Source organism: Xyrauchen texanus, chromosome 12 (genome assembly GCF_025860055.1).
Source record: "Xyrauchen texanus isolate HMW12.3.18 chromosome 12, RBS_HiC_50CHRs, whole genome shotgun sequence".
Classification (NCBI taxonomy): Eukaryota; Metazoa; Chordata; class Actinopteri; order Cypriniformes; family Catostomidae; genus Xyrauchen; species Xyrauchen texanus.
The window spans coordinates 26,414,383-26,434,198 of NC_068287.1; the positions used below are offsets into that span (position 1 = coordinate 26,414,383).

A 19,816-nucleotide genomic window follows, 5' to 3' on the forward strand; every position below is an offset into this window, starting at 1 on the left:
TTTTTCTATCCAATTCCATCATGGCAACAGTCATTATCAGTGTTCTAATCTAGACATTTGATCTGCCAATCAGGCTAAAGTCGTGCTTAATATGGCCCCGCCCCTTTTGGGGCGATTTCAGTCAGATTGAAAATCACCCCAGAAGTCTCTCATAGACTCTCGTGTAAAACATTTTTTTTTTTTAAATATCAGAGCTTTCAATACAATCTCTATGGGTTCCGGGAGGGCTTGCACTTACGCGCTTTCGTCATATGTAACGTAACCATGAGCGTAACTAAGAAAAGAGCAGGTAGCAGCCTCAATCAATTCACATACTACTGTCAAGATGGCTAGCGTTCAGTGCAACTCGATTGTCTCTTTGAAAGAAGTTCCTTTTAGTCTGTGAATGAATCAAGATAAATTGTCAACGAAACAATTAGGACCTCCCAGACAAATTTAATCATTCAACAGGTTTCTACTAAAGGGGGAAAGTCCTACACCCGAGGATTTTCCAAAAATTGGTACGAACGAAAAACCTGGCTAGCAGGCTGCGACGTAGCCAATGCAGTCTTCTGCTACCCCTGCCTACTCTTTCACCCTGAAGGCGGCACGGCAGACAGCACCGCTTGAGTGTTTGAGTTAGCTTTGCGAGGCAAAGATGAAACTGAGGGCTCCACCAAAAGGTGGGTGAGCATTTTAAGAATGCCCATTATGTGCATTGCTATGCGCATCAGCTAAATTTGATCATGCAGCAAGCTACTTCTCGCATCAAAAAAGTTCATGTTTTCTGAGCGGGATTGCAAATTTTTTCCCGGTCACCCAAACGGACCAGCATTCTTGACCAGACTGTTGCACTAAGACTGCCCAGAACTTCATCTACACGGTGGAACTTCAACAGCAGAGTCGTGAACACTGTCTACGAGAATCGAGACAACCTCATACAATGTTTTGAAGCCATCAGGATGGGTTCATTGGGTTCATTTGACCAGCCCACCGTGAGAGAGGCATCTGGCTACATGAGAATGCTACATGATGAAGATTTCATTTTTTTCCTGTGGCTTTTTCACAAAAAAAAAAGCCACAGGAGCTCCAGAAGAAGGACATCAATGCTGTCTTCATCAAACGTGCCCTCGACAGCTTCACAAAGAGTGTGCAGGCCATAAGGTAAGATTAAACAATATTCTATCGTTCTCAAAGCAGAGCCTTTGGAGACTGCATTTGTGTTAGAAATTACATTATTCTCATTATATATGGCCAGTGGTGTAATCTAGCTTACTTTATATACTGTATACTGTGCTGAACATCCAGTCTAGGTGAGACACAAAGGCTAACTTAAACACTAAAGACTTTATGCATCCCTGCCCATTTTAAGTAGAACTGAAATCTTACTATACGTGGATTAATTGCATATACCTGTGCATCACATAGACTTCAGTACTGGACATAGCCTAACAAACACATTGGTCTGTTTGCCTTCAGGGACTCCTCTCAACAGCAGCTGCAAATAGCAACAGGAGCCAAAAGAAGAGGAGAAGCAGAGGCTGTCTGAAGAGGTCTGCGACACCATCCTGGATCACACCAAAAGCAAGGTTCTCTTTCACTGGCCACCTTTTGAGTGCTACCTTACTGCAAGCAGATATGTTTGAAAGGTACTGCCATTAATTTCCTGATGAGGCTCTGAATGCCACTGTGAATGCATACACCATGCTGAACAAGGCAAAACTCAAGACAGAACATTCTCTCAGATCTATGAGAATCCTGAATTCAAGGGCTGCTGTGGTGCACTGGCACTGTACCAGGTTCTCATGAGCTTCAACCTCCAGGAGACATTCTCTGAGACTGTGACTCTGTTGAACATCCTCATAACTACTCCCATGACAACAGCTGAAGCTGAGAGATGTTTCTCAACTTTGACACGAGTTAAGACATTCCTGCGAAATTCAATGGGCCAGGAACGTCTGAATGCACTGGCCATGCTTTCCATGGAGAGGGAACTCGTGCTCAACATGCTTGATTTCAATGATAAAGTAATTGACCGCTTTGCTGTATTGAAAGAGAGAAGAGCACAGTTTCAGTACAAATAATGTAGCCTCTCTCTCTCTCCCTCTCTGTCTCTTTAACACACACACACAAACACACACACACACCAAATCAGTTCACAGTTGATGTTGTTTTAAATAGTTATTTTTCATTCATTAAAAAAAAAGTTAAAGAAAATCTGTTCATGTTCATTTTTACAAATCTATACAAATGGCCAAAATATGGTTGTTCATATTTACAAAGCCAAATAGCTGTGTTTACCTTTCTAGAAATTATTTTCAAATGCTGTTTTCAGGCAGAATGTCTATCACTGTTCATGTACATTTTCACAAATCTATACAAGAGGGCAGAAGTTACTTTGCTTTTATTAAGTAGCAATTTGGTGATATCCTACATTCCAGAAAAGCTAGTTCTAAAGATCCACTTCTCTCAACAATTTGTCTACTTTTATTTTAAGCTGATATTTTATTTGTTTATGGAAATGCAGATTGTTTATGCAGTGTTGAGGAATGTGAAAGAACACCCTTGATTATTTGTACTGTGATAACTTAGATTGCTTTTGTAAACCAATACTTTTGAGATCAGTCAATAAATGCTTCTGGTATTGACTTATATGCTGCCCCCGTCTTTTTAAAAATGTGTCCTGTTTAGCTATTTTACATCACACAACATTGGATTAATGTAAGTAATGAATAAGTGGAATAATTAATTGTGGAGCCATGTCATTTTTGCTTATGAAGGCTCCTGGATGCTAATTTCTTACATACCTTTCCATCTGTAACTTATGTAGCTAGAAGGGAAATCTGTACCCATTGAATGGGTCACCTTAATCATTATCAGAAAAATTGTCTCCCCTGAGAATTTTTTCAGGAGCCGCCACTGCTATTGGCTATGGTGTTTCAGCTCCGCCTGTTTTGGCGGTCCACTATAAAAACAGGTGCACAACCACCATTCCCTTAGAATTTCTAAATGAGAACAAGGAGTGCATCGCTCGTGCCTCAAGAACTCTGAGTCTTGTAGTGTGGCTAGCGTTCGCAATGTCTCGTTCCCTTTGTCTCCAGGAACCGAGGTTACGTACATAACAGAGTTGTTCCCTCACGACTCAGTATACTTGATATTGCATTTATTAACGCATATGAGGAACAAAATCCCATCACGCCATACTACACAATATAACCTCCCAGAAAGCAAGCATGTCGCTGCAGTCTCATGGGACGGCGACCGACATGAGTATGCCGCAGTGAGTGACCCTCATGTTGGGCCAGGAGGTGAGCATTCAGAATAAATATATTAACTATAGTCATATAGTGTGAATTAACACCTTCACGCACCCAGTCGGGAAGGGAGTTTATTTATAATGTAAGTGCTTGTGACTTATGGTAAATTACAACTGTCTGAATGTTGTAAAACCTATTTTTTACAATTTGGTTTGCTCACCATATGTTAGAATGCTCACCATAGGGAAGCGGTTGTGCAAAATGTGTGTACTTTGAAGAGGAAAAGTCTCTTTATTGAGAATGTGTGAGCATCTTGTGCATTTGCAATGAGTGCTGTATTCTTTTTTGCATTCATTGCAAACAGTAGTGGGGAGATGGGGAACAGTGTTTTGTGTCTCAAATCGAGCCTTCTTTGGAGCAGACCAGGAGGGAACCTCGGGCTCTGCTTTCCATTTCAATGGGCTGTGCCCATCAGGAAAGCTTTTGCTGCATGGGGGGTGAGGGGGGTGTTGTTGAGGCGGGCACTGATACGGCTGCTTCCTAACCGGTGGCTCGGCGGCAGCAGCAGGTGCCGGTGCTGATGCAGCAGGTATGAGGCTTTTAGTCAGGCGCTGGCTCAAAACAGAGCTAGGGCAAACCAGCTGTGATATGCTCCACTTGGGCATAAAGTGTCTGAGTTGCGACGTAACGTTCAGCAAACTTATTCACAGAGCTGCCAATGAGGGCAGCTGGAGACACTGGAGCATCCAACAAAGTGGCTTTTTTCTCATCACTAATTTCTTTGTGGTTCAGCCATACGTGTTGATCAAGAACTGCCAGATTGTCCATGGTATGTATCGGTGTGGAGCTCTTTGAATGTCTCTGGATCTAAGCCATGCTCGTCTATTTGCTTGAGGAGTTTGGCTTGAAATACCTGGAGCACCGCCATTGCGTGGAGTGCTGATCCAGTTTGTCCTGTCGCTGAGTAAGCTTTTTCAGCCAGTACGGATGTTTGTTGACACGGCTTGGAAGGATGTAAGGGGTGTGATTTTCACACCCTGTTACTCGCCATTCATCGAGGCGAGACTGTTCAGGTTCCTCTGGGGAAGACCACTCAAGGTTAAGCTCTTTGACCAACCTTGTAAGGACATGGAGCATCTTCCTGTCAGTGGTGCATGCACGCTCCTTGCCCTCGCTGGGGGGAGGGGCAGCAGCATCATCCTCTGACCTTTCACCTCAGAACCGTTTAACGAGACAAGGCCACGCAGCAGGGCTCATCTCGCACATAACGTATCGGCAAATATGCACCTCATGGAGATTGCAGAGATCACGTGGCTTGTTGGCACGAGGACCACCTCAAATTAATCCTGCTCGAGCTTGCGGCCCCGCCGTGCCTCGTCATGTGAATTCTCAGTATCACAGAAGAGGCGGGTGGGAGGGCGTGAGGCTGAATCGTACCTCAGAACGAGGGCTATTCACATGCAAAGCATCTTGAGACTCATGCACTCGCAGTAAGGACAGTCTGTTTTCATGAGAAGTGTAGAGGCGAAGGGTAGAGGGCTTCTAGACAAGAGATGATCGCTGTCATGAAGGAAAACATTTAAAGGAAATGGTGTTTGTGCACCTGTTTTTATTAAGGACAGCTTCGCGCCAAAACAGCCGGGGCCCAAAAAACATAGCCAATATTACAATATTGGCATTATTGTAGATTGGTTTCAACTAGGTTGTGTAAGAAGGCACTAAATAAACGCAATGTCAAGTGTACTGAGTCATAAGGTAACTGTAGTGATCCCTCAGATCCCTCGATTTGGGCACAGTTTACTGCAGAACAACTAATTTTGTCAGTTTGAATACAGACAATGACAGCTACGGAAATTAAATGTTAAAGTTAACGCTTCATATCCTCCCGAAGTTCCACAAAAGAAGTCTGCAGGTGCCTCCGCTACTAATTCATTCAGAGAAGCCGTCAATCACAGCTGTCTATCATAACGTTACATCCCCTTTTTCAGCCAGAACGGATGTTTGTTGACACGGCTTGGAAGGATGTAAGGGGTGTGATTTTCACACCCTGTTACTCGCCATTCATCGAGGCGAGACTGTTCAGGTTCCTCTGGGGAAGACCACTCAAGGTTAAGCTCTTTGACCAACCTTGTAAGGACATGGAGCATCTTCCTGTCAGTGGTGCATGCACGCTCCCGCCGTGCCTCGTCATGTGCATTCTCAGTATCACAGAAGAGGCGGGTGGGAGGGCGTGAGACTGAATCGTACCTCAGAACGAGGACTATTCACATGCAAAGCATCTTGAGACTCATGCACTCGCAGTAAGGACAGTCTGTTTTCATGAGAAGGGTAGAGGCGAAGGGTAGAGGGCTTCTAGACAAGAGATGATCGCTGTCATGAAGGAAAACATTTAAAGGAAATGGTGTTTGTGCACCTGTTTTTATTAAGGACAGCTTCGCGCCAAAACAGCCGGGGCTCAAACACCATAGCCAATATTAGAATATTGGCATTATTGTAGATTGGTTTCAACTAGGTCGTGTAAGAAGGCACTAAATAAATGCAATGTCAAGTGTACTGAGTCATAAGGTAACTGTAGTGATCCCTCAGATCCCTCGATTTGGGCACAGTTTACTGCAGAACAACTAATTTTGAATACAGACAATGACAGCTACGGAAATTAAATGTTAAAGTTAACGCTTCATATCCTCCCGAAGTTCCAGAAAAGAAGTCTGCAGGTGCCTCCGCTACTAATTCATTCAGAGAAGCCGTCAATCACAGCTGTCTATCATGACGTTACATCCCCTTTTTATAGCATCAAATAACTATTTAAAACCACATTTATCAGAAAAATAAACATTTGAACATACATCAACATGAAGTACCTAAAATGACAGAAACCATCTTTGGGAAAAATTTATTTGAGGTGTACTTTGATATTTTTAGTTTGGCTCATGTCCCATCCACTAACATGGAGGGGATGGAGTTCATGACCTATACTACAGCCAGCCACCAGGGGGCGATCGAGACGTTTTGGCTTCACTTTTGGGGAGCTGTCATGTTGTCCATCTTTATATATGGTCTTTGATTGAGGTGCACCCATTGTATATAATTGTAAGAGTGCATGTTTAACTTGTGTGATTTTTTTGAGCAGCTGGGAGCACAGACATTTCAAAATAAGACTCCCTAGGGTTTCCGTCCGCGCTTGTTTATAGTAAAAAGTCCCACATTGTGCACCAAATCTTGGGATTTTGGTTAAACTAAATCTGAGATTATGTCTGTGCCAATCCAGTAAGGAAAGACTAAGATTTTTTTTTACATTTAATAATTAAAAAATATATATATTTTAAAAACTATAGGGCAATTAATAGGTTAACGACCTTTTCCATTATCTTTGTTATCAGTATCAGCAAAATCCACTATCGGTTTACCTCTAGTTGCTTTGTTTCAGCATTTTGCCTCACTCAGATCTATCTAACCTGCATTGGTATCCACCGCCTGCGGTCTGGCCCCGGCAGCTGCTGCAGGCTGGAGCTGAACTTGGGACCCCCGGCAGAGTGGATGAGGTGACCTCAGGAATCTGTGCCTCTGCTCCCACCGGCTTATGGATGCAACATTGTCCAGAGAACTCTCTACAGATCTTCTCTACTGCCTCCCGAACCACCTGGTCCTTAAACTGTACCAGTCATCGGATTTTTAAAGAGAGAATAATAAAGAGAAATTGTCTTCTTAATGATTACTTTTTTTTTTTTAACACAGTTTGGCACAGGACATTTCTCCATTTAAAATGTATTTTTTCTTGTACCTTTTCCATGTATGATGTGAACCAGGCTGGAGGTGTCTTATCCTCTGCTTTCCCACCTTTGATTTCATTTACAATTATCTTTAAAACAGAATCAGTTTCATGATATTAAAGCAGAAGACAAAAAAAAAACCTTGTATTGAACAGATGTATTGAATATCACAATGAAAGCAAAGAACAGGATGTAATCAGAATTCTGTTTGTTTTATAACCACAACCTAAATAAAATGGACCCACTTTATATTAGATGGCCTTAACTACTATGTACTTAACCATTTGTACAATGTACTTATTATGAACATACAGGTTGTTGCACTGTAATTACATTTAAAGAACTTGTATTTAATTACATTTGTAGATACACTGTTAACGTTACCCCTAACCCAACCCTTACCCCAAAAACTAACTCTAACTCCTAATCCTAACCTGAGTGGTGGTGGTGTAGTGGTCTAAGCACATAATCTGGTAATCAGAAGGACGCTGGTTCGAGCCCCACAGAGTTAAGCAAGGCACTTAACTCCAGGTTGCTCCAGGGGGATTGTCCCTGTAATAAGTCCCTGTAATAAGGGCTCTGTATGTCGCTTTGGATAAAAGCGTCTGCCAAATGCATAAATGTAAATGTAATGTAACCCTACCCTTACTCCTAAAACTACCCTTACCTCAACCTCAGAAGCAGCAAATGTGGGAATATTGCAGAACAACATGTAGTTACACGGTAAATCCATAGTCTTGTATGCATTTAATGTTAGTACATAGTAGTTAAGGCCAAAACAATTATACCATAGTCTATGTAAAAAATATATACTAAATGAAAAATTGCAGTCTAAAATTTGTTACAAGAACAACATTGGCTACATTTGTGTTTGTGCAAAACTTTTAGGTCATAAAATCTTACCAATCCTTCCTCTGGCACTGCAGCTTGAACTTTGCGACTCACCACTTGTGCCAAAGTGGGACAGTGCTGAGGAGGCCTGAATCCCTTCTTAGGTTCTCCAACACTAATAGGTTTCACCTGACCCAAACCCACCCCTGGCCCTGGTGGTGGACCTGGTCCTGGCACTCTGTATATATTGCCCCTAGTCTCATACACATTCATTTGCAGTCTGTTCCCCTGTCGTGCAGCACTCTACGGTTCAGACAAAAAGACCTGTAAGGGCTCACATTCTTTCAAGGTCATTTATTTAAAGTAGTTCTCCCAAAAATGAAAATTCTCTCATTATTTACTCATCCTTATGCCATCACAGATGTCCATGAATATATGATAGGTGTTGGTGAGAAACAGATCATTATCCAAGTCCTTTTTTACTATAAATTCTCCTCCCTGCCCAGTAGGTGGCAATATGGACAAAGAATGTGAATCGCCAAAAACAAAAGAAGAATGTGAAAGTGGACATTTGTAGAAAAAAGGACTCTTTATCATAATTATTTATCACCCACACCTATCATATCACTTCTGAAGATATGGATTAAACCAATAGAGTCATATTCAGTTCAAATTCACTTGCATTGTATGAACCAACAAATCTAAGATATTCTTCTAAATCTCTTTGTGTTCTGCAGAAGAAAGAGAGTCATACACATATGGGATGGCATGAGAGTGAGTTGATGATCAGAGAATTTTCATTTCTGGGTGAACAATCCCTTTAAACAAAGAGCAGTGTAACATCAGCACAGTGCACCAAAACAATGGGCTTAATGCACTCTACAATAACTCTAGCCAGGTTGTAACCACCATTACACTATGACCAGCAGTGAGTTAGCAATAATTGTTTACCTTCAGGGCCTCTTCATATTCCACTGAAAAGAGGAAAAAAGCTGCAATCAATGTCAAAGTCATAAAATATTGTTCCCGAATTATTTATGTATTTATTTATTATTACTTTTACTTACATTGGCTGTTTATTGATACCTGAAACCAACAGTTACATACAAAATTATAATTTTTGAACATTATAATATTAAAATATATGAACTAAAAAAAAATCAGAATACATATTAAATGTTACATATTGCTCAATTCTCTTTGGAGAGAGAGAGAGAGAGAGAGAGAGAGAGAGAGAGAGAGAGAGAGAGAGAGAGAGAGAGAGAGAGAGAGAGCAGTATTCTGAACGTCATACTTCCAATATCATGAAAGTTTGTGTGCTCACCTCTTCATTTTCCTCATCGAAATACGTCACTTGTAAGTTACACAGGCCAAAAGACCTCTTCACCTGTGGAAGGAATCAATACCAAAAGTCAAAACACGGCTCACTTTGTAAAGAATGATAGATTGCGTTACTGTTTAATGATACGTGTATACTATAACCTTGTTCCCTTACGATTCAGTTCACTTGACATTGAGGCGCTAACGCTATAGATAGTGTCCTTCTAAATAACATAGTTGAAACCCTTCTACAATAACGGCAATACACACATTATTGGCTATGGTGTTTAAGCCCCGTCCTTTTAGGTGCAAAGCTGTCCAATATAAAAGCAGGCACTCAAACACCATTCCTCAGAAATTTCTTCCTTCAAGACAGCGATTCATCTCTTGTCTTAGAAGCCCTATACATTTGTCGCTGTCGAAAATACACAAGCCAGCGGATGGAATCTTCACAAGCTTAGATGACTCTCCCCTCACCTGAGCACTTTTCCACTTCAAACACCATTATGCACAACTGCTCCCAAATGTGAGAGGTGCATTATATCATACAATGAACACACCAAATTTCCCTCTGTCCTGTTACGTGGACGTGTGGCAAGCCCTTATGGGCATTTCCGTCTAAGTGCTAAAAATGATCAAACATGGTAATATGATCTAATTTGCAAGTCAGCAGCCCTGTTTCAACTGTGTTCTGTCTTCCACGGTTCAGTACAAAGACGCGCCGGTGTTATGAACAGAAAATACACACATTATGCACAACCGCTTCCCAATGGTGAGCGTTACATCATATAATGAACGAACAAAACCGTCCTCTGTCCATTACGTGGATGTGTGGTGAGCTCTTATAGAAAAGAAAGCCAATTTTAGATAATTTTAATTGTGCACTTATGAAGCACGCGTTACAAATTATTACTCAAAACATATCTTAGTGCACGCCCGCCCACACGATTGGTTTTCGTCGATAGATCTGAAATAGGTGTACTTTCATCTACAAATTGTACCACATCACAGGATAATTTTGAGATTAACGTTCGAGTTGTCCCTGGTTCCTTGCACATTCGCAAAGTGCATTGATGCGCTACTTGCCCCTCTGAAACGGAGCGGCATAGGCATTTTAAACTGCCTCAATGATTGGCTATTACCTGCCCAATCAGAGGTTATGTTATGCCAGCAATAAGACTTGATGTACGAGCGTGCGCATCTCACGTGAGAGTGTGTTCAGGCCATTCCCGAGTGTCTGTCTCAGTTAAAACTGGGGAGAACACTTCCACTGAGGTTGTTTCAAAAAGCATTGGGGCTTACAGAGGCAGCATCTGCTCTACCAGAGCTCTACCAGAGAAGTGTCATGCTGGGGCAGGTTTGTCAGGCAGAAAGTGGTGACCACAGAGGCTTCCAATGCAGGTTGGGGTGCATTGTGTGAAGGGCGCCTGGCCTTCGGCACCTGGGCAGGTGCAAGGAGGGCGTGGCACATCAACTGCCTGGAGCTGTCAGCTGTTTTAATAGCCTTGAAGTCTTTTCAGTCTAAAATAGGGAATTACGTTCTGATTCGCTCGGGTAACATATGGCATACATAAACCACCAAGAAGGAATTCGTTCCCTGCCAATGATGAGACTGAAATGTCGCCTCCTCCTGTGGAGTGAGTGCCATCTCCCTGCAGGCGACATATGTCCACAAATGGCCTGTGAAAAGCAAATATGCATTTCCCCTAGTGTACTTCTGTAACATATTCACAGGATGGGCGAGGAGGAGGCGGGAACCGACTGAACAATCAACATAAACTTTTAATGCCACAAAGGAACTTAAAACATAATTTAAACTGCTTTCCAACATAATCAAAACAAAAAACACACTCTCTCCCTCGAACTTGTGTTCCGGTCACGTGTGTCAACATGGCCCGGCCACGCCCTTCTCCTCATCACAACCTCCTTCACTCTGTCACATGCGAAGTGCGAGATGACAAAGAAATGATTTTATTGGTTGTGATGAAGTGGCCCAATCAGTACTGGCTTCTAGAAATGATAGACATTCTGGATGGCCCTCCATGTGTGGAGACCCTGAACGGAGCAAGCTAAATGTGACAAAACTGACTCAGCCGGTTATGAACACCATTTTACAGGCAAGAGTGCCGTCTATGAGACACCTTTACGCACTGAAATGGAATGTGTTCACTAATTGGTGCTTTTCAAACAGCAAAGTCCCAGTGAACTGCCTCATACTGGAAATTCTAACATTTCTTCAAAAGCGATTGGACGCAATGACGAGCTCACTCTGTCAAAGATCAAAGTTTATGTGGTGACTATATCTCTGTATCACACACCAAATGCCGGCAACTCTATAGGCAAACATGATTTAATCATAAGTTCCTTAGGAGAGCGAGGAGGCTAAACCCCCTTGCCCACCTACAATTCCAACTTGGAACATAACTTTGGTCCTAAAAGTGCTTGCAGGGCCTCCCTTCGAGCATCATGACTCTGTTGAATTGCGTTCACTTTCTCTTAAGACCACATTACAGCTGGCTCTGGACTCAGTAAAATGGGTCGGTGATTTACAAGCACTGTCAGTCGACAGTTCATGTCTGGAGTTCAGTCCGAGTCTTTCAAAAGCCACTGTCAAACCCTGAAAAGGCTATGTGCCTATGGTTCTAACCATGCCCTTCAGAGCGTAGGTGGTTCACCTTCAAGCCTTTTTCCCCTCCATTTAATTCGGATGACGAACAGTCCTTGCATTTGTAATGACCTTAGCGAGTGCTACACACATACATTGAGTAGTTGACTGTTCAAACTGTCTGACCAGCACTTTGTGTACTAGTCAAGTCAAGTGGTTTTTATTGTCGTTTCAACCATATACAGTTAGTACAGTACACAGCAAAACGAGACAACGTTCCTCCAGGACCATGGTGCTACATAAAAACAACAAAGGACCAACACAGGACCACACAAGGCAGTGATGCAGCTGCTCAGGATGCTCTCAATAGTCCCTCTATAGAATGTAGTGAGGATGGGGGGTGGGAGATGTGCTTTCCTCAGCCTTCGAAGAAAGTAGAGACGCTGCTGGGCTTTCTTGGTGATAGAGCCTGTGTTGAGGGACCAGGTGAGTTTCTCTGCCAGGTGAACACCAAGGAAATTGGTGCTCTTGATGATCTCCACAGAGGTGCCGTCGATGTTCAGCGGAGTGTGTTCACCTTGTGCTCTCCTAAAGTCAACAACCATCTCTTTTGTTTTGTCAACATTCAGGGACAGGTTGTTGGCTCTACACCAGTTTGTCAGCCGCTGCACCTCCTCTCTGTATGCTGACTCGTCGTTCTTGCTGATGAGACCCACCACGGTCGTGTCATCTGCGAACTTGACGATGTGGTTCGAGCTGTGCATTGCTGCACAGTCGTGAGTCAGCAGAGTGAACAGCAGTGGACTGAGCACACAGCCCTGGGGGGCCCCAGTGCTCAGTGTGGTGGTGGTGGAGATGCTGTTCCCGATCCGGACTGACTGAGGTCTCCCAGTCAGGAAGTCCAGGATCCAGTTGCAGAGGGAGGTGTCCAGGCCCAGCAGGTTCAGCTTTCCAATCAGGTGCTGGGGAATGATTGTGTTGAATGCTGAGCTGAAATCTATGAACAGCATTCGAACGTATGAGTCCTTATTGTCTAGGTGGGTGAGGGCCAGATGGAGGGTTGTGGCGATGGCATCGTCCGTTGAACGTTGATACGCAAACTGTAGTGGGTCTAGTGAAGGGGGCAGCTGGGTCTTAATGTGCCTCATGACGAGCCTCTCGAAGCACTTCATGATGATGGGTGTAAGTGCGACGGGACGGTAGTCGTTGAGGCAGGACACTGAAGACTTCTTTGGCATGGGGATGATGGTGGTGGCCTTGAAGCATGTTGGAACGACGGCGCTGCTCAGAGAGATGTTGAAGATGTCGGTAAGAACATCTGCTAGCTGGTCTGCACATCCTCTGAGCACTCTGCCAGGAATGCTGTCTGGTCCAGCAGCCTTCCGTGGGTTGACTCTACGTAGAGTTTTCCTCACATCTGCTGTGGTAAGACAGAGCACCTGGTCGTTGGGAGGAGGGGTGGTCTTCCTCGCCACCACGTCGTTCTGCACTTCAAACCGAGCGTAGAAGTCGTTCAGCGCATCTGGAAGGGAGGCATCTTTGTCACAGGCAACTGATGTTGTCCTGTAGTTGGTGATGGCCTGGATGCCCTGCCACATGTGCCGGCGTGTCACCACTGTCCTGGAAGTGACTGTGGAATCTCTGGGCGTGTGCGCGCTTTGCCTCTCTGATTGCCCGTGACAGTTTGGCCCTAGCTGTCCTTAAAGCTGCCTTATCGCCTGCTCTGAAGGCGGAGTCTCGGAACCTCAGCAGCGTGCGCACCTCCGCAGTCATCCACGGCTTCTGGTTGGAGCGTGTGGTGATGGTCTTGGAGAAAGTGACATCATCAATGCACTTGCTGATGTAGCTGGTCACTGATGCTGTGTATTCCTCCAAGTTGGTAGAATCGCCATATTTTGCAGCGTCCCTGAACATGTGCCAGTCAGTACACTCAAAACAGTGCTGAAGAGCAGAGCTGGCTCCTGCTGGCCAGGTTTTCACCTGCTTCTGAAGCGGTTTTGTGCGTCTGACGTGCGGTCTGTATGCTGGAATTAACATAACAGAGATGTGGTCTGAGTAGCCGAGGTGGGGGCGGGGCTCCGCCCGGTACGCACCTGGGATGTTTGTGTAAACAAGATCAAGCGCGTTCGCCCCTCTCGTTCCAAAGTCCACATACTGATGGAATTTAGGGAGCACTGTCTTGAGATTCGCATGGTTGAAATCTCCGGCGACAATAAACAGTCCGTCGGGGTGAGCGTTCTGCAGTTCGCTCATAGCCCCATACAGTTCACAGAGCGCTTCCTTAGCGTTAACGCTGGGGGGAATGTAAACTCCGGTTATGTAAACAGTGGTGAATTCCCGTGGTAGATAAAAAGGTCTGCATCTAACAGTCACAATCTCCAACAGCGATGAACAGTAACTAGAGACTAGCATAGAGTTCTTGCACTATTCCGTGTTGATGTAAACACACAAGCCACCACCGCAAGTCGAGCTGTATTTCTGTCGGCATGAAACGAGGTGAGCCCGTCTAGCTGAATGGCGGCATCCGGAACTCTGTCACTGAGCCACGTCTCCGTGAAAACAAAGACGCAGCAATCTCTAAACTCACGCTGCGTAGCCTGCTGGAGTCGGATATAGTCCAGTTTATTGTCCAGGAAGCAAACATTTGAGAGCAGGATAGACGGGAGAGCCGGCCGGCTAGGGTTTGTTTTTAGCCTAGCATGAACCCCCGCCCTCTTGCCGTGCTTCCGCTTTCTCGCACACCGCTTACGACGTCCTCTCCCCCGGCCACCGGCATCAGGCGACGCCGAGGACTGGAGGCCTGGTCTCCGCAGCAGGCCGAGTATGCGTAGCGCCTCCTGCAGGTCATCATGCAGCTTGGTTTTTGCATGAGTCTTATATTTTAGTAGTGTCTGGCGATGGTAGACACGAACACCGGTAGCTCCGATGTCCATGTGCTGCAAAAGTCGGGCTTTTTTAACAACATAGAGGATGAAAAAAGGAATTTCCATCTCCAAACAGACTTTCTCACTGGATTATTGATGCAATCACCCTGGCTTATGAGTCACAGGGTGTGAATTGCCCAATTGGTGTTAAAGCACACTCAACTAGAGGCATGGACGAATGGTTTCCTTACAACACATATATTTTGCAGCAGGATGGTTTCTAAAAAATATACCCATGCCCCTCTTTTTAAGAACAGGCTCCTTGTAATTTTAAACAACCTCCTGCATTCAGACCGTTGTTTTCCCCAAAAGTTACAAGCACATTCATTATAATAAAACATCCTTGCTGACTGGGTTCCTGAAGGGGTTAATTCATACTATATGACCATAGTTCATATACTGTATATTCTGAGTGTTCCCCTCCTGGCTCACAATGATCGGGTCATTCACTTATGGCATACTCTTGTCGGTCGCCATCCTGCAGGACTGCGGCATCATGTTCTTATTAGTTTTATACCTCGGTTCCCTCTCTGGGAGGGTTATATCGTGTAGTGTGGCGTGATGGGACTCTTTTCCCCATAGTGTCAGCAACCCAACGTCAAGTGAACTGAATCGTAAGGAACGTCTCAGTTACTTATAATGTAACCTCGGCTCCCTGAGACAAGAGGAACGAGACATTGTGTAAACTGGCTGCACTACAAACTCAGAGTTTTTTGAGGTGCGAGCAATACGCTCTTTGTCCCTTAGTCAGGAAATTCTAAGCTATGGGGTTTGCACGCCTGCTTTTATGGACATCTTCGTGCCTAAAAGTCCTTGGCTTAAACACCATTGCCAATTTTAGAATTGCCGTTATTGTAGAAGGGTTTCAACTAGTTTAGAAGGACACTCCCCATAGCGTCATCGACGGAATGTCTATTTGCCTTCATCTCAGGGATACCTGTCAACACCACTGATCTATATATATAACTGGATAGCTCATGACGTCACAACAGTGAAGCTACTGCGCCGCCATCTTGGTATTCCCTAACATTCTGTACTCCTATGTGTCTCAATGGGAAATCGTCTGTTTTGGTGAGTAATTTGTACCCATCCAGTCACATTAAAACACATTTCTTATGTCTGCATACACTGTATCACAATGCAATCTTCCTAAATATGTAATTCATTATTTATTTTAACTTTAATTCCCCTGCTTATTCTAAATGTGAGCGTGTTATGTTACTCTTTATTGCAGCAGCATTACGTTCAGAGGCTGCGTGCGTACGTGTTTCAATAGAAACAAGTTTAAGAAACTGAGGTAAGATATCAGTAGACATTTTCAAACATATTTTTTGCAGGCTTTAAAGTTTTTATTCTGAATACATAATTATGTTTTGTAGCTTTTGTTTACGTTGAGCGTGCATTGTGGTTATTTTCTTAGGATAAATGAATATTAGCTATGCAGCTAACGTTAACTTAGTGTGTTATACTGTTATGCATTGTGGTTATTTTCCTAAGTCAGCTTTTTTGGTCAAGTTGAATATCTAATTGCAGATCAACACCGGTTACATATGATAAATATAATGTGGGCTTTCATTAATTCTCTGTGTGTGATTTGTACTTTTTGCAGTGCAGGCCTGAATACGGTCCAGCTCACGGGCATCATTTATAAAGTGATCAATTGGAATAGGCGAGGAGCAGGGCAGGACTGGTAATCTGGACTACCGGACATTTTTCTGGTGGACCGACAAACTTTGGGGCCGATCAGGGTGGACTGGCCATCGGGAGAACCGAGCGGGTCGCTGTGTCGGCCGCGATAATCTAAAACGAGCGCCGCGTTAGCGAACACTACCCCCAACAACTTTTTGACAGTTATGTCAAATCCGGGCCGATTTCTCTTTCCAGTCCAGCCCTGAAAAGGTGCACATGGATATTGTTGAAGTTAAACAAGGTAAATTTGCCGTTTGGATTTCAATAAACATCGCACTGAATGCTAGATAAAATTGGAATTGGTTTGCAACAGGAGGAAAAGCTGTATGAGGAGTCAGCCTGGCTTCAATGAAGAGCTGTTTTAACAGAGTAAAAAATATTATACTGTCTGTTTTTATTTGCAATGAAGATACTTTTGCAACATGCAGTATAAGTCTCATAAAATTACTGTGTTTCAGATAGTTATAACATTTAATATTAATAGAAAAGTTGACCCAAATATGTAAATTCTGTCATCATATACTCAACCTCATGTCCTTCCAAATCCATGTGACTCTTTTGCAGAACCCCCAAAAATGTATTTTGTATTCCATATAATGAAAGTAAATGGTGAGCAAAATAGCTTGTTTTAGTCACCAATGGCTTTCATTATATGGACAAAAACATTTTTTTAAATGTCATCTTTTGTGTTCCACAGAAAAAGTCATACAGGTTTGGAAGGACATGAGGTTGAGTAAATAGCTGTGCGTAAGGTCTTAAGTTGGGGTATAAAGTTCAAGGCTTCAGTAACTACTAGTTAGTTTGCAACTAAGTTGGTGCTTAATTTGGTTGCTCCACCTGTTCTTTAAGTCAATTTTTTTTATGTACTTGGAAGCTTTTGTTATTGAACAAATAAATATGTATGATTTCCTTGAGTGTGCATATGTCAATAAACCTATTTCTGATTCTGATTTAAAATATCAGGGGATTGTTGAAATAATTAAATGCTCACAAGCTGGTATGTACATGTTACAGAAATGAATGCAAATGGATAATTCCATTAAGTAAAGGTAAATTAATGTGTGTGTGTGTGTGTGTGTGCATATATATATACACACACACACATACTACATATGAACTTGTGTGTGTATACTATGCTACATTTTTATATTTGGTTCTGGATTTATTCTAAGAGGTACTGTCTAGTTACAATATCAACACAAAGCTAGTCGTTTTTATTAACTTTAAAATTTGTTGATGTGCATGCACCCCCTAAATTAGTTCACATTTACTATATAATCTAGTCAAAAATGGTTAATAATGTTGGCAAATTATGCAGATGTATAATTTGTCAACATTATGAACAATGAGCATCAACAGATTTAAACTATGAAGGCAGAGAAACATTGCATCCTGTAACAATCTGCAGATGGATAACTTTGCTTTAAAAAGGGGTATAATACACTTTGGTGTTGTATTTTTACTGTTGATTATTAAAGATTATGATCGTTATGGACACTCTACATGGGGATAACGACTAATGTGTACATAGTCATAAATTACAACCTGTGGGCACTTTAGCCGCATCCTTAAGTGAGTGTTGTTTCGCGGTTAAACGCTGCACATGCCGCGATGCCCTCTGTCGGTAGGGAATAGTAAGATGGCCGCCAGAGCACTTCCGGTAGCTTCACCTACTGCTGGCAGTTTAGAATTCTATGAGCTATCCAGTTATATATATAGATCAGTGGTCAACACTCCCGTTTTTACTGGGAGTCTCCAGTATTTCACACCCATCTCCCGCCCCCCTCCCGTTTTGTTATTTCTCCCAGGAAACTCTCGTTATTTGTATGGCCCACAACTTTTTATATGAATAATCACAGCAATATATTATTCCAAGGTTGTCCAGTTGCCAGATCTTGTATGAAACGCATCCTATTCACACAATCGACACATCATACAAATTTCAACCCATTTGTGACCTCAACCTGGCAACCTACAACCTAGTTGCGCCGTTGATATCCGCGCAGGTAGTAGATGCGGGAACTTGAATCAAGGACGGAAGAATTACATTTCATATCTCGAAGCCATATCGACAATGCCCACACCTTTTGCAAAGTGTGTCGCACTGATAATATCAGATACGGTGGGAAAAATGACATTACTCAGCACATTTAATCACAACGGCACATTGTATGTATATAACCTGCCTCTGCCATCCAGCATTTTGCTTTTATGTTAGCTTTACATTATATTATAACACGGTGCTTTAAAAAGCGGACAACAAAACTGATATTTATGCAGCACTCAATTGTTGTTTTTCAAAAGGTAGTGAGCTATGCCTGGAATGATTGTTGGGAATTAACCCGTCTAGTAAACAGAAAAATGCTGTCTATGAAGGGAGTTACATGGGAATACAGACACAGTCTACAGACGTGACAGGATGTCTCCTTTATTTTGCCAAAACGGCTTTGTAATTATGGCCTTTTGGATTGGAAGCCTTTGTACGTCCGATCCGAAATCAAAACTAGGATGCATTTTAATAGTAATACATTTGTGTTTAAAATACTGCTTTGTAATTCGTGTGCTTTCGGCAAAATGAAGGCAAGGCCCACTCTTTCAAAACTATTAGTCTTTTACACCATCCGCTGGCCAAAGGAGCACACAGCAGTGAATGTCAAAATATATGCTTTATAATACTACACTAATCGCACAAATCAGCCGTCGGATGAAAAGGGATGCTTTGTAGCATCAAGGAGAGTGATCAGACTGATCTCACCATATCATCTTTTGCTTACCATGGCCTCCATAGACTCCCAACTCTTCGTCTCTGAGCCAGATAGCAAGAAACTCTTCGCATTCCCTCGGAAATTCACCTTCAAATTGATATAGAAATCCATGGCGCGAGGACTGTTTAAGGCGTTGCATAGATGATAACAGAAAAGCTTTGATGAGAAGTTGATACTCTACCCTGGCCTCTGGATTTCTCTGATCAAAATGGTCCTCTGTGTTTACATCAGCAACGTAAACACACCCACAGCATGAGCTGACAGGGAAATGCCTGACGTCAGATTAATGGGCAGGGCAATATTCTGATCGTGTCTGGAATGGATCCCGCTCTCGTCAACGTCTCGCGCATGCGCAACGCCTGTGCTTCTTTGCTCCAATCTCAGCGTATTGATTCTGGAAAGCATGAGAAACTTTAATATCAATAATATAACATTATTATTATAATTATCGTAGAGTGACTGTTTGCACTAGGTGTAAATACCTGCCACATATTGCGGCTATTTGCACTGAAATAGTCTGCGGGAAACAAGTAAATTAAAGACAAACTGCTACATTATTGTCTTTAATGGCTTAGTGTGAGAAGACGGTGTCTATGTGTTTTTATATGCGGACGACCTGGGTTCTTATCCTCCTTTTGACCCAGTTTTCCTCATCATGTTTTCTGTCTCTGCCCTC

At 43.0% G+C, this 19,816-nt stretch overlaps 1 protein-coding gene across 1 annotated transcript in view; it reads right to left on the reverse strand.

Annotated features, from left to right (window-relative positions):
• Positions 1 to 19,365, reverse strand: part of LOC127652875 (next to BRCA1 gene 1 protein-like) — a 33,240-nt gene extending 13,875 nt beyond the window's left edge. Inside the window, exons 1-7 of the mRNA XM_052139294.1 lie at positions 19,150 to 19,365; positions 9,162 to 9,224; positions 8,905 to 8,923; positions 8,789 to 8,811; positions 7,910 to 8,140; positions 7,018 to 7,095; positions 6,692 to 6,888 (exon numbers count right to left, since the gene is read on the reverse strand). Coding sequence (XP_051995254.1) covers positions 6,692 to 6,888; positions 7,018 to 7,095; positions 7,910 to 8,140; positions 8,789 to 8,811; positions 8,905 to 8,923; positions 9,162 to 9,224; positions 19,150 to 19,251 — 713 coding nt within the window. The 5' untranslated portion in view covers positions 19,252 to 19,365. The remainder of the gene's footprint in view (positions 1 to 6,691; positions 6,889 to 7,017; positions 7,096 to 7,909; positions 8,141 to 8,788; positions 8,812 to 8,904; positions 8,924 to 9,161; positions 9,225 to 19,149) is intronic.
• Between the last annotated feature and the right edge of the window lie 451 nt (positions 19,366 to 19,816).